The sequence below is a fragment of the Rhinolophus hipposideros genome (genome assembly GCF_964194185.1).
Source record: "Rhinolophus hipposideros genome assembly, chromosome: 10".
In the NCBI taxonomy this organism is placed as follows: Eukaryota; Metazoa; Chordata; class Mammalia; order Chiroptera; family Rhinolophidae; genus Rhinolophus; species Rhinolophus hipposideros.
In genome coordinates this window covers 10,364,652-10,388,798 of record NC_138056.1, presented here as the reverse complement: position 1 = coordinate 10,388,798, position 24,147 = coordinate 10,364,652, and the positions used below count along the sequence as shown (strand labels likewise).

The 24,147-nt window shown below is 46.4% G+C and overlaps 1 protein-coding gene across 1 annotated transcript in view; it reads left to right on the top strand.

Annotated features, from left to right (window-relative positions):
* The window catches only part of LOC308503244 (E3 ubiquitin-protein ligase DTX4), a 34,130-nt gene extending 12,483 nt beyond the window's left edge, over nt 1-21,647 (top strand). Inside the window, exons 3-9 of the mRNA XM_081062397.1 lie at nt 2,780-2,841; nt 3,174-3,335; nt 5,145-5,206; nt 6,085-6,237; nt 8,446-8,607; nt 16,295-16,384; nt 17,864-21,647. Of these exons, the coding sequence (XP_080918523.1) occupies nt 2,780-2,841; nt 3,174-3,335; nt 5,145-5,206; nt 6,085-6,237; nt 8,446-8,607; nt 16,295-16,384; nt 17,864-18,097 (925 nt within the window). The 3' untranslated portion in view covers nt 18,098-21,647. The remainder of the gene's footprint in view (nt 1-2,779; nt 2,842-3,173; nt 3,336-5,144; nt 5,207-6,084; nt 6,238-8,445; nt 8,608-16,294; nt 16,385-17,863) is intronic.
* Nucleotides 21,648-24,147: the final 2,500 nt, after the last annotated feature.

The window sequence follows — 24,147 nt, the reverse complement described above, 5'->3', positions numbered from 1 at the left end:
GCTGTCCCAAAGCCCACGTCAGTGCACAGCCGGACTGGAAGCTGGACTTCTACATTTCTGTATTTCATAAACAAACATGCCGGCCCTCCGCCAGCCCCAGTGTCACCCAGAGCCCACTGACAAGTCCTTCCGCCACGCTGTGCTGTCCCTTTTCTGGCATGGCAGGAACACCCACCTCTCTCAGAATTCACGGGGCCCCTGGGCCCCATGTGTGCAGACCCTCCCTCTCCTCAGAGCAAGTTCTTGGGCTGCCTGTGGGGGGGGGGGGATGCTCTAGGGTTGGACTATTTCCTGGTTAAGCAAATTGGGTGTGGAAACCTGCCAGTCCAGTTTACGGGAACAAAGGTAGCTTTTGTCACCCAGATCACAGTTACTTATCAACGGGAGGGAGCGGGGGCCTTGGAGCTGGTGAGGGGGACAGACAGGCAGGTGCAGGGCTAGATGGCACGCTGCCCCCTGGTGGAGAGCCGGGGGACAGGCACAGGAGGCCGGACCTTCACTCATCTTCTCCAGACCCAGCCCCGTAAGGAGGCGACTCAACTGTGGGTAGGGTACCCAGCGCTTAGGCTGTCACCTGGTTCTTAGGTACTGGGGTGGGAAATCGTCATGTAGTCACCCTGACATCTTCTAACTCCAGACCCTCACAGGTTTATAGGTAAGGAAATTGAAGCTCAAAAAAGTTAACAGATGTGAAGGCATTACTGGCAGGATTGGGATTCGAACCCGGTGTTCCTCACTCTCCATCCCAGTACTGGGTCAGAGCCCAGGGTCTAGATAGTGCCTCTTTTCTTGGCCGACTTTCCCTTGTTTTGAATTCTCCTCCCCCATCTGGGTTTGATTTATCCTGGGGACAGTTTCCTAGGAAAAGTAGCTTTTGGTGGCCTGCTAAGACGCAAACACTCCCACATCTGTTATTTCCACATCCTTCTCATAACCCTGGTGCACATGTCATGGTCCCTGGGAAGGGACAGAGGCCCTGGAAGACTCAGCATAGCTGGGGAAGCACCCCTGGGTATGTGGGGGACAGAGAGACACGCCACTCAGCCTTGAGGTCCATTCCAGCTCTCCCCTGTCTTAGCTGTGGGTTTATTCCTTCATCCTCTGAGCTTCATGTTCTGTGTCTAAAGCATGGAGTGGTGGAAGGATGGCACAGAGTGGCTAAAACAAAAGGTTCTGGAACCAGATTTCCCGAGTTCAAATCCTTAGCTGTGTGATCTTCGCAAGTTTGCTTCTCCTCTCTGTGCCCTCAACTTCCCTGCCTCTGAAAATGGGGTTAATCATAACAACACCTCTTGCACAGATTATTGGAAGGATTAGATTACATGTTGTGAGCAGTTAGAATCATGCCTGGTATGAGGGTTCCGTGCGTGTTCAGCAATTGTAACACATGGATGAAGACTCAGGAGCTCTCGTGTTCACCACCGTGTCCCCAACATCTAGCAGCACGTCCAACAGAAAGTTGGGCTCAATATAAAGGAACAAATAAACAAAGAATAAACTAAATACACAAACAGAGTAACACACTCTTTCTCCCTCCTCCTGTTTTTCCAGCACCACCCTATCCAAGTAGCAGAGCTGCTGGCCTCTCAGGCTCTCTGGCTCCTGGAGTCATCTGTGACCCAGGCCATTGGCCTTGCCAAGCCCACATTGCCCTCTGAGCCCAGCTGTGCAAGCCTGGGTGGCAGGGGGAATGGCGCAAGACCCAGCCCCGCACTCCCTGTATTTCTCCAGTCGGCACCGTGGGAGGCCTCATCTTTCCCAGGCAGCTGGGCTGTCTCCTCTCCAGCTTGGCTTGAGGTGCTTGGGAGAAGGACAGCAGAGGAGGAGGCTTTGCCTGGTATTTCTATTTCTCAGGGAAAAGGAGAAGTGACAGCTGTTAGAGCAATGGTTTCCAAATGTTGGACTAGGGACTCTGCATCCTCTCAGCAGAAGCCTGTAAAAATGCAATCTCTGGTGCCCCACAGCTGGAAATTCCAATGCAGGCCTGGGGCTCTTTTCTGAAAGCTTCTTAGGTGACTATGTCATGTACACTCAGGTTTGAACTTGTTTCTTTTTTTTTTCATTCCATCAGTAAGTATTATTCATTGAATTCCTACTAGTGTCAGTCTCTGAACAAAAAAATATTTGCCCTTGTAGAGCTTCAATTCTAGAAAGGGAGATAATAAGCAACAACTTATTTTAAAAGATTGTAAGTTCCTTGGGGAAAACATTTTTTTAAAAAAAAAGAGCAGGGTAAGAGGGCTTGGGGGTCCCAGGGTGGGATGGATGAGCGGGTAGCAGTGTTAAATCAGATGGTCTCAGGAACCTCACTGAGAAGGTAAGATTTGAGCCAGGAGTGAAGGTGTTGTAGGAGGGAGCCAGGCAGCTATCTGGTGGAAGAGCATTTCAGGTCAGCGGGAACAGCATATGCAAAGGCTCTGAGGCAAGAGCGTGGCTGGCATGTAGGAGAAACCACTGGAGCCACGTAAAGAGGGGAGTGAGATGAGGGGAGGACAAAGACAGGAGGACCCGGGTGGGGAGTGTCTGCAGGTCATGCTGGGCTGTGTAGGCCTTGCTGGGACTTCGCATAAACTGAGGAGCTATTCTGAGTTTTGAGGTTCTGAGTGGAGGAATGACATGATCTGACTTAGGTTTTGAAGGTATTCCCTCTGGCTGCGGAAGGATAAGTAGATTCTATACGAAAGGGCGAAACCCTTCAGTGGGTGAAATTTGGGGGTCTCAACACTGATGAATTTTGTCTCTACTTGTCAAAACCATAATGCATCTGCTCTTTTCACAGGGTCCCCACTGTTCCAGTGAAGAACCTAAATGGGTCTAGTCCTGTCAATCCTGCCTTGGCAGGTAAGAGAAACCCTTGTTTCAGGTAGAAATATGAAAAATAGGTAGTAAGTATTTGTAAGGAAGAGAATTAAGATGTTAAAACAAACAGGGATCTTAGGAGTTGGGTCTGAAGAGCAGGAAGAATTTGGGGAGAACTGATTGCTAAAAGCAAAGCGTGCTGTTGAAGATGAGTGAATGGACCCATTTCTGGGAAAAGTAGGGGGTAAGTACAGAATCCATGAGTTGTGAGAACTCTGCTGGAGAGGAGAAGAGTGGGTTGATGGGAGGGAGGGCCCGGATGGGGGATGGAAAGCTGGGTGTCCCCCTTCCGCACTCATGCTCTGCCTTTCCAGGAATCACTGGGATCCTCATGAGTGCGGCCGGGCTGCCTGTGTGTCTCACCAGGCCACCAAAGCTGGTCCTCCACCCGCCCCCGGTCAGCAAGAGCGAAATAAAATCCATTCCAGGGGTTTCCAACACAAGCCGCAAGACCACCAAGAAACAGGCCAAGAAAGGTATCAGCCACCTTACCTTCTGGGGGACTGAAAGTCAAAGGTTTGGCTCCCAGCCCTTGCTTTGCCTCCTTTCCTGAGGGTCACCCCCGTGGCTTACCCCCGTGCCTTCATTTCTGTATCTGCTAAGCCAGCCTAACTTGCTTTTGTTCTGATGACCATACCAAAGTGAATGATTGTGTATGGATCAGAGGCAGACACCTTGAGAAATACAAGAATGCCGTGCAAAATTATAGAAATATGAAATGTGACGCAAACAAAATACATTAGCAAGATCGCCTTCGCACTGGAACCCAAACAGACTGGATTCAAATTTCAACTTTGTCACTCGCAAGTGTGGGACCTCAGAGAGCCTCTGTTTTCTTAATCTTTACAATGGGGTGAAAACACTCACAAGCAGGATCCAGCAGGGATGGCCTGGAAAGCATCCATGACAGTTGGCAAGTACGCACTGTCTTGTGTCCCTCAAGAGTCCCCAGACACTGTGGACACTTGAACCCTCCTTCAGAAGTTCCTTCCTAGCTGCTCACAATCCCACAACTAAGGAGTCAACCTGTGCCTGCCATGGCACCAAAGGACCCTACGTCAGCCCTGTGGCTGGTCTTTCTGGTCCCTGGCACTAGGGTTAAATGTTTTGACGTTCCCCCCTAAGCCCCCACCTTGCAAACGTGTGGTGAAGTTTCAGTTTGATCATATGTATATTGCACTGAGCCCAGGGCCTGGCAAGTAATAGGCTCACAATTAATAGAAGCTTAATTCTTATAAGAGAAGCAGGACAGTGGGAAGGAAGGGCCTGCATCCAGCTTTGGGCTGTTGCATGATCCACTTCCTCAAACCCTTGTCCTACTTTTCCAGTCTATGAAAATTCCTCTGCTGAAATGAACTCGATTGCCTTGCTCATAATCTGATAGGAAATGACAGGATTTTGCACTTTCCCACTCTTCCTGTTATTATTAATAGCACATACCATACCCTTAGCCGGCAATGTGTCAAAGGGCTGTAAGTCCATTAGCTCATTTAATTGTCAGAGCAATTCTTTGACTTAAGTGCGATTGCACTTCCCCATTTTATAGGTGAAAAACAGAAGCTTAGAGAAGTCAAGAGAGACTCCCAAGGAGGCACTGACCCTTTTCTCTTTCTGTGCCTTCTTGTGAGGCCGTATCATCCCATCCCCTGCTTCCAGGCTGGGCTTCCTCCTAGGAGTCCAGTCCCGGGAGGAATTCCAGGCTCATTGCACCTGTCAGGACGTTTCCAAGAGTGTCAGCCTTTCCCTGCTGCTGGGCTACATCTGCTGGCAGTGACTGCACCATCAACAGCCAAAGGAGACTGTTCTGAAGCTGTGGTCATAACTTCCTGGTTTCCCATGAAAATAATATCACTTTGACGCCACATTATAAATGGAGACAGTACTTAGCACATTGTAAAATAAATGTGATAAGCCTAACTGTACAGAGTGCTTTTATTTCAGTTCTCTTATCACATCGTTTGGGCAGGTCCAGGCTCTCTGATTATACGGAAAAGAAACCCACTCGGTCTTTCTCAGCTAAAAGGTGGGTTTGTTGCAAATAGTCAGGGAAATGACTGCAAGGGGCAAAGGAAGGCGAGAGCACCTCCCTTCTCCTCACACCACCTCTCTTGCTCTTTATCCCCTGGTCCCATTTTAAATTCTTAAATCCAATTGCAGAATGAATTCCTCCCCTTTCCTGCTGTAAACCTCGCTGATAACGCTCTTCTTTGTCATACCCAGCTTGGCAAGGCAGTTTGATCCCTTGTCTCCGTCTTGGTGGCCCACTGATCACCCTGTCCCCACAGGTAAAACCCCAGAAGAAGTGCTGAAAAAGTATCTGCAGAAAGTCCGGCACCCACCAGAGGAGGTGAGTGCAGGGGAAGCAGGCAGGGCTCCCCTTCCCCATCACCCACCAGCATTTCTCCTGTCAGAGTTCTCCGCACAATGCAGCTAAGACCTGCTTCCTAAGCCCTGACAGGTACAGCGCTGGTCAGAGTGGACGCCCACCCGGGCTCCAAGGTTGGTTGTCCTGAGCTGCAGCTTTACTTCTCCCATCTCCCCATTCAGCACAGAGCTGATCAGTTCTTAATTACCTTAACATGACAGTCTGCATTTGAGAAAAACAGCATGCGGAGCTGTGGGAACTGACTTTAAAGGGAGCTTGATGTAGATCAGTGGTTCTCGACCAGAGACAATTTTGCACAACTTTCAGGGAAGCGAGGGTGCTACTGAATCGGGGTAGAGGTCAGAGATGCTGCTAATCGCCCTGCAGTGCCCCCGCAGCAAAGAATTCTCTCTCCCCAAATGTCAACAGTGCCAGGTGGAGAAATCATGTTGTAGACTTATTTAAATAGCAGCCCCCCTGGTACCCTAGAATTAGAATTCCTTTACAGAAGTTCAGCTTAAATAAAAGTTTGTCGGTGGGTCTATCAACAAGCATTTGTTTCCTTCACTAGCCATTGAGGGACACTGAGGAAGGACAATGCATCATCACGGACTTCAAAGAGATTGTAATTTTGTTGGCCAGCCCACGTTAACTTGTACCGACACTAGGAATTATTTCAGGAATTTTTCTGTTGTGTAAAGCAAGACAACACTATATTTAGATTCCCAAAGGTCCATATACCCTGGTTTATGGGCTTTCCAGAAGAGAAGCAGTGACAGCTCACCTGACCTCTGATCACGCAGGAACCAATGCAGGGTGAGGGCTGATGGCTTCTGTGCTCTGTCCCCTGCTACCCCCAGGACTGCACCATTTGTATGGAGCGCCTCACGGCCCCCTCAGGCTACAAGGGCCCGCAGCCGATGGTCAAGCCTGACCTGGTGGGAAAACTGTCCAGATGCGGCCACATCTACCACACCTACTGCCTGGTTGCCATGTACAATAATGGCAACAAGGTGAGTACCAGCCCATGGGGCTGCTGCCACTTCCTGCACTGGGCCCTGGAGGAGCCAGAGCATGAAGGCCCTATTGGGGTTGTACCCAGGTGATCTGGGGAGTCCTAAAGGCATCCCATGGCAGCAGGAGTGATGAGCTTGGCTGTTCTTATTAGGATCTGTACTCCACAACATTATAATGTGGCAAAAGCTGTCTTTACCTTCCCTGTGTGCTATGCTACCCTACTGCCCCAGTCTCTACACTGGGCATGATGGTCTGAGAGGTATAGACTTCTGTCCCTGAGGGTTCTGAGGGGAGTGGTCCTTGTCATGGCCCATTGCTGGGCCCCCATCAATGAGGTACAAGGAAGTTCTTATCATAGCCATGGTGAGCGTTCACTCCTACTGATGTAGATGGGTTTCCCAATCACCCTTCCTTCTCCAGGACTAGTGATTTTTCAGTTATCATTTATTTTGGGGGGCAGTTTCAAAACACCCTTGATTGTCCCTTCAAAAGCATTACAGATTGTTTCCTGGCTATCGCTGGTAGTCCCGTTAGATGCCTCTGTTGGAGTTGTGCAAAGCTGTCCATTACTGACAGTGAAGCAGTCGTCCCCTGTTACAGCTGATGTTTAGGAATCTGGGAGCGTCCTTAGATGATAACTCTCCGTACAACGTCCCAGATTTTTCTAAATCCTTGACTTTTCTCATGATTTTTCCTGAGCCTGTAATAACCGTCTTTCCCCATTTCCATGAAGTCAAGCCCTACTCATTTCTGCAGGCTCAGCTTGGACTGCATCAGAGTCTGAGATTTCCCTGATAGCCTCCAACCTCTTACTCATCCAAACAATGTCTGGATTTTGGGGGCTGCTCTGTACTTCTCTGGCTGTGGGAAAGAGTAGAGGCAAGACAGGCAGCTGACCCAAGATTGAACTTGGGCTTAGTAGCTGAATGATCTTGGGCAAGATTTTCAACTCTCTGAGACTTCATTTTTCCATCTGGAAAGTGCAGATAAAACAATACCTACTTTATAGGGTGTTCTTACTAGTATGATTCAAATTGATACTTCTTTTGTATTAATTATGGCTAATACATTGTATGAATTAATTTTATTAATTAATTTTCCTTCATCTTTATGTAGCCCTATGATTGACTTTCCCAAAGTGCTGGGGCTCTTTCTCAGTTGTCTCAGGAAGGGCATCCTCAGTCCTGAATGGATGATGCTAGCTGTCTCCCATGCTCACTGTCCTGACTCTAAACTAAAAGGTTTCATTGGCACTTTGCATGTTAAGAGGTTGTTTTGGGTTTAAAGGGATTTCTTATTATATTCATTCCCCTTTGATGAGTATATTCAAGACTAATCTAGTACCTCTGCATTGATTTCCATGGTGCTTTAAAAATGGTTTTTAAAACGTGATTCTTTATTCTCTTTGGCACTAATTGTTTGAAGCATTTTTTTATTTATTTACTTATACAAAAGAGGGGAGAGAAACGGAGTGATTCACCCAAGGTCATGAAGCTGGTTAAGGCCAGAGCAGAGAGTGGGACCCTGGCTTCTTGATCCCAAGCCTTGGGTTCCCATCCTCTGATCACATGGAGTAACTGTTGTCCTGAATATCAGCTATGCCTTTAAATGAGTAGATCTTAAATTGAAATGTCCGTAAATAGCTCCACAGAGGATCCCTGTCTTTTCCGAGGAGATGCGGGTGTCCCGGAAAGCTTTGGTCCCAGCTGTGCGACAGTGTTTTTTTACACACATTGCTCCCTGTGCATTCATGCCTTCCCTCTCCTCAGTCCCTTTCTTCTTGTGATCCTGGGGATAGGATTTACTGTCCAGGTTCTCTTCCCTCCCTTTCAGGGGACACCTCAGCAGGCCATCTGTGAAATCAGGACCCCTTACATCAATGCATCCAGAGTCACCCATCTCCCTTCCCCCAGTAGAGCCCGTGTTACAGTGCAAAGCCTGGTCTCCTTCTAAAGGACAGGGTTTCTCTTACCTGTCCCTCAGCATGGAGTATGGGGCTTTTTGTGGAATGTACCTTCAGTTATTTCGGAGAAAGCAGAAAGGGCCTCGGGACGTGGGCAGGGGAGTGACTAAGGCTCATTACTCACTTGGATGCATTTTTTTTATCCACCTGGATCTTTACCTCTGGCACTTTTGGGGGTTGGGTGGGGAAGTTATTACCGAAACTGTTCCCCAAGCTCATTGTTCTTGCCTTGTCTCCTCAGGATGGGAGTTTGCAGTGTCCAACCTGTAAGACCATTTATGGGGTGAAGACAGGCACCCAGCCTCCTGGGAAGATGGAGTACCACCTCATCCCACACTCCTTGCCTGGCCACCCAGACTGCAAAACCATCCGTATCATCTATAGCATCCCACCTGGCATTCAGGTGAGCCCAGCCTTGGCCAAGAACTGTTACTGTTTTAGGTTTAAATGTTTGCAGGTAAATGTTTGTCAAGCCTATTCAGGCTGCAGTAACAAAATATCACAAACTGAGAGGCTTTTAAAAAAAACAAATATAGAGAAGGTCAAAAATGGCGGAGTAGAATAAACACCATGCCTGCTTCCTTCCATGAACACGTTAAAATTACAACCAAATTATAGAACAATCAACCTGGAGAACCATCTGAAGTCTGGCTGAAAAGAAGTTTTATAACTAAGGATATAAAGATGCCATATCGAGACTGGTAGGTGGGGCAGAGACGTGAAACGGGCTGGTCCCAAACCTTTGTGTGGTGGTTGAAAACAGGGAGGGATATCTCAGCCACAGAGGTTCCCCCTGGATGAGCAAAGGACCCCAGCACCACTCCAAATTCATCAGCCCAGAGTACTGGTGCCAGGAAGAGGAGCCCCCATAACATCTGGCTGTGAAAAACAGTGGGGATTCTAACCATCCACATGGGATAGAAGACTTTGGGAAACCCAGACATCCTCTTAAAGGGCCCCTGCATAGACTCACTCACTCGCAGGCACTCACCTTGGGTTCCAGTGGAGGAACAGTGACTTGAGGGGCGTCAGAGGAATACAGGGAGCAGACTGAGTGTGTGGCTTTGAGGCCAGGGCTGGAGGACAGTCAGCATTTTCCCTGTGTGGGGTCCTGCTCCCCTGCAGCCGAGCAGGCAGAAACCATCTTTAATGTGTTGAACCCGCCCCCTACACTTACAGCCAAATTTGAATCTGATTGGCCTGGTTAGGTCCTGGGCTCTGCTGTGCTGACTCAATGTGACCGTGACCCATCCAACTCCCCCAACACTGGAGGCACTTTATCAGCAAACACCCTGCCCTGCTCACACCACACTCTTTCTCCGAAATCAGTGTCCATGGGCCACAGGACGGCAACAACTGGCTTTGGTGTGCTGTGAGACTTCCTGAGTAGCTCCAGGATCAGCACTGGTACCAAAACAGAATCTACATTAACCTGGTGAACACAATTGGTCCCACTCTAGTGACTCCCTGAGACCCTGCCTCACCCAACTTGCATACCACATGAGTCTTTATCAGTGGCTGAACTCAGGGAGTTGGCAGATGGCATCAGGCCTTGGGGTTTCCCAGCTTTTTGAGGAGCTACCCCAGGCCCAGTACTGGTGGCAGCCGTCCTCAGTTCACAGTGTGGCCTCTCCCACGTGCATCCAGGTTTAGCATAGGCAGCGAACAACTGCGGATCACTTTGTAGCTCCTACCAAGTAATCCCCAGTGGGTCACAGGCAGTGGGTGACCTAGGCTTGCATCAGAGCCCCTCCCAAGAAGCCCCAGAATCAACATACCTAGATCTAGGCTTCACACCACAGTAGAGCACTGTGCAATTAGCCCCACAAGTGGCATACACAAAGGGCAGTCTCAACAGGCATCAGAGCCTGCTGTGGCAAATCCTACTCACCGGGGTTAGCCCCACACACAGCAGCCCATAAGCTATGAACATAGCCAGTCCCACAGCTAATCAGCCTGAGGGCCAATCCCACTCACTGTCATGCCAATAGCAATCAAGTCTCAACTATAACAGGAGGACACACACAACTCCCACAAGGGACACTCCTGGAGCACCCAAAGCACGTGACCAGGGAAACTGTCAGGGTCCCACAGGCCACCTACTACATAAGGCCACTTGGCCAAGACTGGGAGGCATAGCAGATCTACCTAATACATAGAAAGAAACACATCAAAGCAGTCAAAATGAGGAAACAAATAAATACATCCCAAATAAAAGAAAAGGAGAGATTAAACAAAATGGAGGCAAGCAATTTACCGGAGACAGTGTTCAAAACAGTGGTTATAAGGGTGCTCAAGGAACTCAGTGAGAACTTCAACAAAGAGACAGCAAGCATAGAAAAGGACATAGAAACCATAAAAATGAAGCAGTCAGAAGTGAAGAATACAATGACTGAAATGAAGAATGCACTAGAAGGAATCACCAGCAGACTAGATGAAGCAGAGGATCGAGTCAGCAGTTTGGAAGACAAGGTAGTAGAAAACACCCACCTTGAACAGCAAAAAAAAAAAGAAAAAAATCCAAAGAAAATGAGGATAGTTTAAGAGACCTGTGGGACAACATCAAGTGTAACAGCATTCGCATCATAGTGATACCAGAAGGAGAAGAGAGAAAGCAAAAGATTGAGAACCTATTTAAAGAAATAATGACTGAAAACTTTTCTAACCTGATGAAGGAAATAGACATACGAGAACAGAGAGTCCCAAACAATATGAACCCAAACAGGCCCACACCAAGACACATTATAATTAAAATGGCCTAGGTTAAAGACAAAGAGAGAATCTTAAAAGCAGCAAGAGAAAGGCAACTAGTAACTTATAAGGGAGCTCCCATAGGATTATCAGTTGACTCTAAACAGAAACTTTGCAGGACAGAAGGGATTGGCACAAAATATTCAACATGATGAAAAGCAAGGACATACAACCAAGATTGCTCTACTCAGCAAAACTATCATTTAGAATCAAAGGATAAATAAAGAGCTTCCCAGACAAGAAAAAGCTAAAGGAGTTCATCACCACCAAACCAATATTACAAGGAATGTTAGAGGGACTGCTTAAAACGGGAGGATGAAATCAAAATTATGAATAATAAAATGGCAATAGCTACGTATCTATCAATAATTATTTTCAATGTAAATGGATTAACTGCTCCACTCAAAAGACAGCCTTACATAGGCTGTCTATAAGAGAATCACTTCAGATTGAAACACACACACACAGATGGAAACTAAAGTGATGGAAAAAAATATTTCATAAAAATGGAAACAAACAAACAAAAAAGCTGAGTAGCCATACTTATACCAGACAAAATAGACTTTAAAACAAAGGCTATTACAAGAGAGGACAAAGGACCCAGTAATCCCACTTCTGGGTATTTATCCAAAGAAACCCAAAATGCTACTTCAAGGGGACAAGTGTATCCATGTGTTCATTGCAGCATTATTTACAATGGCCAAGATGTGGAGGCAGCCTGGGTATATGTTGATGGATGAATGGATAAAAAGGAGGTGGTACATATATACAATGGAATTTTGCTTGGCCATGGAAGAGAATGCGTTCTTGTCATCTGTGGTGTCACGGATGGACCTAGAGGGTATTGTACTGAGTGGAGTATGTTAGAGAAAGACAGATGAAAAGTGATTTCCCTTATATGTGGAATCTCAAGAACAAAATAAACAAATAAATCAGAAACAAACTCATAGATACAGAGAAGATTTTGATGGTTGCTAGATGGGAGTGAGGTTGGGGGTGTGAGTGAAAAAAAGGGAAGGGATTAAGAAGTACAAATTGGTTGTTACAGAGTAGTCATGGGGATGTAGGGTATAGCATAAGGAATATAATCAATAATATTATAATAACTATGTGTAGTGTCAGATAGGTACTAGGTTTGTTGGGGTGATAAATGGGAAGGGGTTGGGGGGGCAGGGTGAAAAAGGTGAAAGGATTAAGAAGTACAAATTGGTAGTTACAAAATAGTCATGGAGATGTAAAGTAAAGCACAGGAGATCACTTCTTAAATTATAATAAATGTCTAACCACTATGCTGTATACTTGAAATTAATATAAAATATTAAATGTCAACTGTAATTTAAAATTTTTTAAAAGGAGGAGAAGGTGAAGAGGAATAAGTGGTCCAAATTTCCAGGTATAAAACAAATAAGTCATGGGGATGTAATGTACAGCATGGGGAACATAGTCAATAATATTATGATAGCATAGTACGGTGTCACATTGTTGCTGGACTTATCATGGTGATCACTTCTTTAGGTCTATAAATGTTGAACAACTACGGTGTACCCCTGAAACTCATATAATATTGTATGTTAGCTATATTTTTAATAAAAATCTTTAAAAAAAATACAGAAATAGAAATTTCTCGAGGCTGGGAAGTCTAAGAACAAAGTGCCAGCAGATTTAGTGTCTGGTGAGAGCCCTCTTCCTGGTTCGTAGACGGCCATCTTCCTTCTGTGTGCTCACTTGGTGGAAGTGGAAATGGAGCTCTCTGGGATCTCTCTTATGAGGGCACTAATCCCATTCATGAATGCTCCACCCTCATAATCTAATCACCTACCAAAGGCCCCCACCTCCTAATACCACCATGTTGAATATTTGGTTTCCACATATTAATTTTGGGGGGCACAAACTTTCAGTCTATAACATTCTACCCCTGGTCCTTTAAAATTCATGTCCTTCTTATGTGCCCAATACATTCATTTCATCCCAGTAGTCCCAAAAGTCTTAACTCATTCCAGCATCTAAGTCCAAAGTCTTGTCTAAATATCACCTAAATCAGATATGGGTGAGACTCAAGGTATGATTTATCCTGAAGCAAACTACCCTCCAGCTGTGAACTTGTGAAACCAAACAAGCTATATGGTCGAGACTCACCAGATATCACATCTGCCCACACCTTGATCTTGGACTTCCCAGCCTCCAGAACTGTAAGAAATGAATTTCTGTTGCTAAAAGCCACCCAGTTTGTGGCATTTTGTTATAGCAGCCTGAGCTAAGACAATGTTATACCCCCAGAAGTCTCCTTTCCACTTTTGTCCCCCATCTACTGGGTCTCAGCCTCCCCCACTCTCCACCACTGTTCTTACTTTCTTTTGTCTCCTTCCAGGATTCTTTGTGCATAAGCAACAAAGCCTGCATCCACTCCTTCCATTTTCACACAAAGTGTGACGTCTTAGACATATTGCTCTGTGGTCTGCATTTTTCAATTAACACGATAGCCTGTAGACCTTTGCATGTCCATATAGAGAAAGCTTCCTCATTCTTTCTTAGCTTGTGGAATAGCCCATTGTATAAAGACACCGTAATTCATATTCAGCAGTTTTCATTTGATGAGCATATGGATGGTTTCCACTCTTTTGCTACAGCAAATAATGCTGGAATGAATAACCTTGTACACGTGCGAGTATATCTGTAGAATAATTTTCTAGAAGTGGAATTTCTCTGCCAGATAGTATTTACATTTGTAATTTGATAGCTATTCCTTGGCTTTGATTTTTGTGGGCATTTCTTTCCTCTTTTGAGTCTTTGAAAGACAGTCCTAAGGAACAAATTGAACAATTTTCCTGAGTGCAAATACAAATATGTCACACACTGAAGCTTTTCCTGAAAGTTCTAGGCTGTTTACCAGATTCATTTCTTTAGTAAGTATTTATGAGTTCACTCTCTCTTCCCTCCTCCTTGCCTTCTTCCATTTTGTCATTTATTTAACAAACTTTGAGTGTGGATTATGGACCAGATGCTGGAGAAACAATGATGAGCAAAATGGACACAATCCTTGCTCCCTGGAGTCCTCATTCCAGTGGGAGAAGGAAGACAATAAAGTAAACAGATAAATAAACAAGGTACTTCCAAATAGTGATAAGTGGTGTGGAAGAAATAAAACAGGGAGATGTGATAGCCTATAAAAGAATTCAATGAAAAACACGGTTCTTTTTCGAGGGAGTTACCGAGCAATCAGGGAAAAATCACTATACATCACTAAGCTACAGAGCCAAACAGGGTGTGCACCACTGATAAAAGCTGTGGGAGGCAGTGTGCACACCGGCAGCACAAGGCCTGCAAAAGTCCTGGCTGGTCCTCACTTGACCTTCCTGACTTGATTTCCTTATCCCTATAGCCGGGAACCTAATATGCAGGGGTTTCGTGAGGATGGGAGATAATGCTTGTGTGTGCATATTGTGGTCCCGGGCACAGTACTTGGGTGCTCAATATCTGGTCGCCCTCACTATGGGAGTACCCTACTTGTCAGACTAAGGAAGAGGGCCTGTGTCTGTGTGACTGAGAGGGTCGGAATAGACTCTCTGGTGCAGGGCAGTTGCTAGGAGAGACTTGAAACACAGACATGAAAGACATGGAGAACATTTTTAGTACGAGGAGATGGCAGATTTGCAGAGGATAGAAGGTGGGGGTGTTGAAGGGCCATAAGGAAGAGTCTAATTTGGGACCTCCCCGATTAAGATCACGATTGCTTTGCCCTTTCTCAGCCCATCCATGGAAACTTGGGCTCTGTGAAGAGTAGAGACATTTAAGCTCAGCCTTCGCCGCAGAAAACAGTTCCCTGGGGGAGAAACTCTGATCTGGGCCGAGGCAGAGTCGTGACTGCTTCGCTTAGCAACGTGCCAGGAGCACACAGCCTTGCTGGGTCTGCGCCAGGCAGGCATCTGTGCTGGCCGCACAGCAGGCGAGTCCCAGGCAAGCGAGGAGCAGGCAGAGCCCTGGTGGGAACTGGCCCTGCAGTCAGGCAGCCTGGCTTAGACACAGCCGTGGCCATGGGAATGTTGCAAATGTGGAGTGATTGCATGTCAGTGTGGAATTCAGAATTGTCTCATCCTGCCTCTCCAAGAAGACACTGTGGCCTCTTTCAGCTCACAGCGACCACTCCCTTCTCCGAGACCCCACTGCCATTCTGTTTGCCAAACCAAAGATGATCTTGAACCATGCTATTAAAAAAATAAATAAAATCACAGAATTTTAATAACATTTTGGAACCATTATCCATAATAAGAGAAAAAGAAAAAAGCCTGTGTTTTCTTGCAGTTTTGTCGTTCATTCATCTATTCACTCATTCATTTACTCATCCAGGACGCATTCACTGATCCTCTGTGTGGGAGCTGGTGCCGGGACAAGCATGGAATTATCGATGTTATATTGGTTTCCTCTAGAAAGGATTTTAAAACAGGGTTCCACAGGCTCTGAGTGGCTCAGAAACTATAGACAAACATTTAGGGAAAATATGTTACTGGACAAAAAATCCCTCACTTTTGCTGAATTTCTCAAAGGGGCCTGTGAGCCCATCTTGAAGGAGGAGGTCTAATTTCTAGCTGAATTCTGCTTCAGTTTTGTTCCCACCCAGTGGCCTGAGACTGCTGAATAAGATAGGGTGATGACAATTGAAATGTTGCTAGATTATTAGTCATGAGTTTCCCAATCCATATTGTCAAACAAGAAAACAAACAAGAACCCATGAGGACAGAGGATAAAATCCATATTGTCAAACTAGAAAACAAACAAGAACCCATGAGGACAGAGGATAAAATCCACAAGAATCCTTCAAATAATTCTGATTGCATGGCTCATAGCTCAGAGGCATCTGTGTTATCCTGAGTCGTTTGGAGGTAAGATGTCCAGGATCTGTCTCTGGAAATCAGGTTTGGCAAAGCCCATAACATCGTAGAAGTCATTTAACCTCTGGCGGCTGCAGTTTTCCTCTTATGTAAAACAAAACAGTTAGAATACATGATGATGACGGTGCTGATAAATATTTACTGAGCTCTTTGCATGCAGCAGGCGCCCGGCTCACTTAACATTCCTAGTGGTTGCACAAAATGAGAATTTCACATCCGCCATATCTAACAGATGGGGAACCCATGCTCCATGCAGCAGCTCGTGTCCAAAGCCAGGCCTGAGGACTCCAAAGTGAGCATGTTGAGTGACCACGCCGACTGTTTTGGGGTCCGTTCTCTGTCTAGACTCTATGGCTGTTATTATTGCCATGATTATTTGACTTAGTCACAGCCTGCACCCCCACACCAGAAATATTTTGAAAAATGCCCTTCACTTTCTTTCCTTCTGCTCAGGGGCCGGAACACCCGAATCCTGGCAAGAGTTTCAGCGCCCGTGGCTTCCCACGACACTGTTACCTTCCAGACAGCGAGAAAGGGAGAAAAGTAAGAGTGGGGGTGTCAGGTTATTTACTTCTACGTCAGGACTCCAAATTTTGCTCCCTATAATGCACCGGCAAAAGAGAACTGGGTCTGTCTTAACTCTAGATGCGCATAGTGACAAGGTCATAGCTGAGTCAACCAGAGGTAAAGGTGTATGGGATCAGAATTTTCTCCTGTAGGGCGGTGGGGGTGGGGCTGTGGCTTTTTCCTCTCCTGGATATTACTGGCAGTAGTTCACCTACGTCAGTATCCTTCCGTTAGGGTTTTGCTGCCGTACAGCTGGTCCTGGGACCAACACCAGCGGCAAGATCTAGAAACTTGATAGAAATGCAGCACCTTAGAATCTACTTCATTTTAACAAGGTCCCAGGTGATCGAACAGCACAGGAATGCTGGAGAAGCACAGCTCTGGGGGCACAGAACGGCAGCTCATAGTTTTAGTGTCTGTACTATTATGATTCCCCACCTCTGGTTCGTATCATGCTTCTGGTAGTTCCGTTTTAAACCCAGTGCATTTTTATCAGGTGCCTTCTTCATGCAGGACAGGATTCAGGCATTTGTCTTGCTCAACAAAGATATACAGAAGGTGTCCCCAAAAAGTATACGCATTTTAAGAAAGGAAAAAACTCTATTAAAAGTACACTGGTGGTAACCACTTTGAGCACCTCTTGTAATTGCAGAAGTCAAACGTGACCTGTATTCATCTTTTATTATCAGTATATATTGAATATTACAATTTTAATGTAGGTTTTTTTCCTTCTCTCAAAATGTGTATACATTGTTTTGGCACCTTCTGTATATATTTTTAAAATTTTAGCTGAATTAGAATATTCTGCTAGCCTTAACACCTCTCTAGGCCTCACCTGTAAAATAGGCAATAACAGTACCTGCCAGAGCTGCCTCAAAGTGTGGTTGTGAGAACCAGATGAGAAAATAAATATGAAATAGCCTTGAAGAGCTTGAACCACACCATTGGAGAAACATTCCTCAAGTTTTGCTGTGGGCAAACCAATACCACATTCAAGTAGTGGTGGTGATGCCGGAGGGCACATCTTCAGATCTCAGCTCAGAAGTGCCTTGAACTCCTAGGTCCTATCATTTAAAACACAGCTGTGATGATGTTGGTCAGTCACATTTGTTGAATAATGTGTGCCAGGCACTACCATGAAATTGCTTTTCACGTGGGGCCTGCTAAATTGCTCACAACATTTAGAGGCAGATTGTACAATTGCATTTTATAAATAAGGAAATTAAAGCCCAGAGAGGTGGTATAACTTGTCTGAGGTCATACAGGTAGCCGGTGACAGAGCCAAGACTTACCTGCAGGTCTCTGACCCCACATTCAAATTTTCCAATCATTGCGCTGCTTAGGGTATTGTGATACAGGAAGGGGTGGGGCTCTTGGGAGGACTCTACCAACCAAGGGATAGTCTTTGACCAACACTGCATGTCGGACTTTGATCTCCTGCCTTTCTTTTCATAGGTTCTGAAGCTGCTGCTGGTGGCCTGGGATCGCCGCCTCATTTTTGCCATTGGTACCTCCAGCACCACGGGCGAATCAGACACTGTCATCTGGAATGAGGTCCACCACAAGACAGAGTTTGGCTCTAATCTCACTGGCCATGGCTATCCAGATGCCAATTATCTGGATAATGTGCTGGCTGAACTGGCTGCCCAGGGCATTTCTGAGGACAGCACTGCCCAGGAGAAGGACTGAGCTGGAAGGGCTTTGAGGGGGAGGGGTTGTGGGGACTACAGGACAGGAAGTGGGGAGAGTCAAGGTAGAAGTTGGTGCCCTGCCCTCCCAACTCCCTCATCTTCCCACCATCCTGTCTCCATCCCCCATCCCTCCCAGCCACAGGGGGGAGCCAGATTGAATAGGGGATGTCATTCATAAACCTCATCCACCACATGGGATGAGGGCCATCCCTGGTCTGTTCCCATGGAGTTTTCGGTGCTGGGTAGGCAAGAACACCACCCCCACTCCTCCCCCTAAGTGGGGCCATGATCAGCACACTTAGGGTATGGATAGTGCATGGGCACTCCATACCCTGGCCTTGTGAAGCCTGAGGTTCATTGCCTCAGCTGGCTTCCTGCTGCTTCCACTCCGCTTCGAGAGTGGAGTTTCTGCTTTTCTCTCCGCCACTGGGGTGAGGAGCTCTCACTGTGCAAGGTTGGGGGGCAAAGGGGTGAACCGCTAAACTGCTGTGACATCAGAAATAAATGCCTTGGTGTACAGCGAGAAGCACTTCTTGCCAAGAGGGTCAGGGATACAAAGGGTTCTGGGAGCACGCTCAGCTCTCATAATAGTCTTTGGTTTCTCTGTGCCCTCCCTCCTCCTTACACCTTTGACCTTTCCAAAGAGGCATCTGGTTCTCTCATGCAGGTGGATGGGCTCTGGGATTCCTCTCTGGATGGCACCCCATGATGTTTCCAGCCACTCTCTGATTAGACCAGAGCCTGCATCCTATTTAGCATCTGAACTGTCCTCAGGGAGAGGAGCCCATAGCCTTTTTCCCCAACTCATCCCAGACCAGCTCAAAGATTCCATGAGTTTCATCAAGTCACTGTGAGTAGAGCCTGTGCTGGGCTCTGTGCCATCTGTGTATGTGCATATATGTGTGTGTGTGTGTGTCTGTGTGCATACCACTGCGCCAGGTTGGTGGACAGTCCCATCATATTCCCACACTCTGTTTTGCAAGATGTCAAACCCCAGTTCTGACAGGGATCAGAGAGCCAGGCTATGGTCTCTCCCTGAACTTCTCTCACCCTTTGACAACCCATCCCATGGTAAACTTGGACTCTAATGGAGACAAAACTGTGTTTGGGGAGATGTGTATGGTGAGAGCTGGACTGACCCCTTTTTACATCTCTTTCAAGATTGGAGCTGAGCCAGTCTCCATCCAGTCTTATTTTTCTGAGGTCTTCAATCTGTGTCCATGCAAATTTGCTAATCTGAGCCCAGAGATGGTGCTGGGCCCCTCATTGCCTTCATCTATTACAGATTGACCTAGAACATGGAGGGGGCCTCTTTAGCTATTGCTCTTGCCTTTGGCTCCCATTAAGAAATGAATTGGGGGTCAGGGAGGAGAGAAGGGGGGGTCAAGAAAGGAAACCCAATTCCCCCTTTGAAAGTGGGTTCTTTGAACTGTGTTTGGGGAAAGTTCCTCTGGATACTAATTTGAATTTATATACCTCATGTTTTGGGGGTTTGACGTATATATATATGCATATATATTTCATAATATTTGGAAGGTTTTTGATGTTAGAAAAGTTGAAACAACAGAACCTTCAAAAATGGTACTTAAGTTAGAACCGGAAACCAAGCTTCTCTGAGAACCAGCTTCATTGCTGCTTGCTGGCTGGCCTGCAGCCATTTTGACATCGTTGTGGCCATCAGATTTACCTGAGTGTCACCCTGTTCCTCGGGACATGCTGGTGCTGAGCCTTTCCTCGTTTTCCAACTAGCTATAGGGACGTTGATTGGCTCCAGCAGAGGAAGCTCTGATAGGCCAAATAGTGTCTGTCCTGTTAGCTCCAGTCTTTCCTGTCAGTTGCAGCCATTTTATGCCACCAGCAGATCCAGATGTTCGTCCTGAGTTCACTGCTGCATGGGGATAGTTACCTGCCACAGTCGGGCAGGAACATCTGAACTTGACAGGAGAGACATCCCGTGGTGTTTAACGTCACACCCTGTGCCCTTCACCAGGTTACCATGTACCAGAGGTTATTAGAGAGCCTTGTTGTAGGCTGAGTACCACCTCCGCCTTCAGCACCCCTGTCAAGCATCTGCTGGGCTTGTCACCCACAGGGAAGAGGAAGTAGACGGAGGGTGAGTGGGAAGAAACACAACTGTGCGATAGGCGGTGGGGAAGAAAGAAGATATCCTTTGACAACTGGCAATGGGCAGTGGGGAAAAACTGATTTCTTGCATTAGGGAGAAGAAGAAGTGGGTGGGGAAGGGGACCCATAGAGTATACAAGGCAGGCTGTATGTCAGGGGCAATACTACTTTGAGAGTACGTCTTTGTACCTCCAAGCCTTTCCTCCAGAATGTCAGTTGTGTCTGTGCCCCATTTTTCTTCCTCTCTGAGGATGCTCAGTAGGGGCTACCTCATCCTCATCTCCTTGTGGGACTTTGTGAGCAGAAGGAATCTTGAATTTCCTTTCTAACACTGTGCCAGACAAGATGAGGGGTATTCCTTTGCCCTTTCTCTTGTGCCAAGCTGGGAAGGCACAGCCCTGCCAGCAGAAGGCTTGTGTACACCCCCCCACCCACGTTGGCACAGGATGTTTCCCCACCAGAAGCCCTGCTGATGCCCTGGCTCATGCAGGGAATTCCATGCCTTTCGTTTCATGGTTTTAGCACCAGCAGCCCAGGTTCTCCCTTCCTGAGTCTACAGGGATGACAAATGGGATGGGAGACAAATCCTGTCAGATGCTTATCCCTTAAAGGTTAATTGTGTATATGTGGTTGTGTGTGCCTTTGTGTTTTCATCTCCTTCCCCCCACTTTTTTGTAAAACTTGGACTTCTCTGTGGTTTTAGACTTGGTCAAATGTACTTGTCCTGGTATTGCACTGTTGTGTGCATGAGAAGATTGGGGGAAGGCCCGGTGTGGTACAAGAAAGGGCCCTGTCCCCTTTCCTTGTCTGTGGTCACTGGCACTTGAGTGGGGGGTGGGTTTCTGGGAGAGGGCAGGTGAATGTCCTAATGTAAATCTTTGTGACTGGTGTGTTTTGAAGTCCCTGGTGTTGCTGTGAGAGGACGTTGCCACCTGGTGCTCATGAGGTGTATGTGCAGAACAATAAATGGCAAATACGTGAACAACCACAAATTGTTGTCAACCTTCTGCTTTCTGTAGATCATGGCACCTATCTTTGAGGCATTTGGGGTACCTCTGTGAGTCTGTAAGCAACTGCAAGCCCTTCCTCTGGATGGATTGGTGGGGTGGGGGGAAATCCCTTTTCTCTGTTTCTTTTTCCCCACATGTTTTCTACCCACACATTTGACCAAGTGACCTGGCTTGGCTCTTGTTCCTCTAAAGGACACAGCCCATGTGGCAAGGAAAATAAGCAAATGAACCTGTGGGGGAAAACCTTAAAAACCACGAAGGTTCACTTCTTCAAGTTCCCTTCCCCTGACCACACTATAGTGTGTTTCAATAGTTTACGAGCTGTCGTTTGTTTGCTTTTTTCCAAATAAATGTTTAGTATTAATTATCCCAGTACTAACAAGAACACAAAAATAAAATGCACTTGCAAAGCTGCCTTTGTCCCCCAAATGTGTCTCTATTTCTGTGAGCCCACAGAGTGTGGTTTTCTTGAAAGCCAGATGAGTCTTGCCACAGACCCCAGCCTGAGCTCCCCGGCCAGGAAAGCAGAGCCTGGGAACACCCCCCTCTGGGTTCTGACTGGTAAAAGCATTTGATGAATGTACACTGCAAATGCCCTTGTTCTCATTTCAGACAGAGTGTTCCTCAAATACATATGTTAATGCATGTTTATGGGCCATTTTGTTAGTCAAAATACAAGTCTGTGAAGAAGTTTTTCATTTCAGTGGGTGGTTAGTGCATTAGAAGTCTGGGAGCCTATAGCTCTACTTGGTCTCTGACTCAGTAATCTTCAAAGAATTCATGGGAAAGTCAGTATTTGCAGAAAAGTGGTTAGCTTGGCTGAAACTCACCCACAAAACACCCAGAGGTTTCGGAGAACATTTTAATGCTTAAGGGGCGGGGTTAACTAAAGGGGTTGTCGAAATCCGTGTCCTTAGCTGGGCAGTCAAAAGAGCAGGGCTCCAATTCTGTGATTCGTGCCTCTTCTCTGTGTCACAGTAGAAGGTAAAGGAAGCTTCTTCCCATCTTCCCACAGGTTGGGATGCTCCAAGCTCCTCAGAAGAAGGACCTTTTGTAAACCTAAGCTCTTGGTTGTGGATGTTAATGAGGAGAGGACAAATTGTCCTCCACAGATCACTCACAAATGACACTTGAGTTGGTGAAGAAATATATAACCTTTTTAAATGTTGTGGGGGAACATTAAAAGATTCACCCTGATCATTACAATTAGGTGAGAGTGGTATTAAAACTGGGCAGAGCCCCAACTGCCAGGTGACGATCATGCATCTTTTTAGGTGCCCCAGGGAAGTCAGCTTGGAATGGAAAGAAATATGTCACAAATGGTGGTGGATGCCCTTTCATTTCATTTAAAAACACGGATTTTATCATGGCAGCCTCCTTTCTGCTGGAATAAAACTCAAGGTAGGGTACATCATTGATGTCTACTCTGTTTTGGTTTTAGGGAGGAGGAAAAATTGAGGTGTGGACTTACTTTGACTTCATGGTTTTTCCCTTGTCTCCCACCCCCAGAAAAAAATGAGGATTTCTTGTTGGAATGTGCTGTGTGCGTGTTCGTGTGTGTGTGTGTATGTGTGTGTGTGTGTGTGTGTGTGTGTGTGTGTGTGTGTGTTGGGGGTGTATGTGCATGTGATGGGAGTTAGAAAGAGCAAGGGCCACTCATGGAAGAGGAAAGGGTTGTACTTTGGTAACAGACAGGAAACTGTAATGCTTGTTCTACCCAAATCTATACTCCTTTCTTTGCCTCATTTCCCATAAGAGGGAAAAGCCAGGTTGTTGGTTGTGGGTAAGAATTCCAATTTCCCCTGAGCACCAGAATCTTTCCCAGTTCTTACCCTTTCTTCACTTACTCCTTTTCTACAAATTATCCCTTCTCCCTTGACATCCTAATAGATGTGTATAAGTTAAAATATCTTCTGAGGACTTTACGACACTAGTCCAAAGTCCAAAAGTGGTCTGGTCTAAGTAAGTCTTAAATTGTGGGGAAGTTGGAAAACATGGGCTAGGTATAAGCCATATTTGTCTATTCAGATGATGTTGAGATGACCCAGAGGAGAGGACACAGCCCATTGACACAGAGCTCTCAAAGCTGCAAAGCTGTGGCCAAGCAGGACTTCCTGTGTCTCCTGGGGGCTCTTTGGCCTCCAGGAGCAGGAGATAGATCCAGACAGCTTTTAAAAAGCAAAACAGTGGGAGGCTAACACTTAAAAGCATAAATTCTTATAGCCCATGAATTGGAAACCATGGCCAACCTCAGATTAAATACATCATTTCCAAATTCATATGTCAACATTCTCCCTCCTCTCTTTTTACACGTATACATTCAGGTGAAGCTAATTCATAGTGCACATCAAGAAAAGGTACCCCCTTTAATGTTTTAGTCCCCAGGATGACTTTTGCTTAGAAAGTCACAACTGCTCCCAAACTGTCCATGTCACTATTAATTTTCCAGCCCAGAGACCTAAAGAAGTTACAAAGTTATACCTGCTTTTTGTAGCACTTGCCACTTCAGTAGTTAAGAAGTGGAGAGAAGGAATGAAAGACATGCTTGAAGCTCTACTCAGAAATGAAACAGTTTCCCGGGAGAGATTTAGGCTGGACTCTGCTCCTGCTCTTGGGCAAGGGTGTCTCCAGTCTCTTCAATGTTTGGAGCCAAACTCTTCCTTTCGTCCTCGATTGCTTGGTATTCTCTCTTCTTGTACTTCCGGGCACCATAGATGCCCAGGGTGATGGCAATTGCCAGGACGGTGGTGACCCCCACTGTAACCCCAGCAGCTGCTCCTCCCGAGAGACCACTGTCGTTCCCATGGATGACCTTCATGGCTCTGCGTAGCTCTAACGGCTCCCCCAGCCTCCACTGGTTGGTCTGGGGGTCTTTAATCCAGGAGCTTGAAGTCTCAGTATTAGTCACTATGAC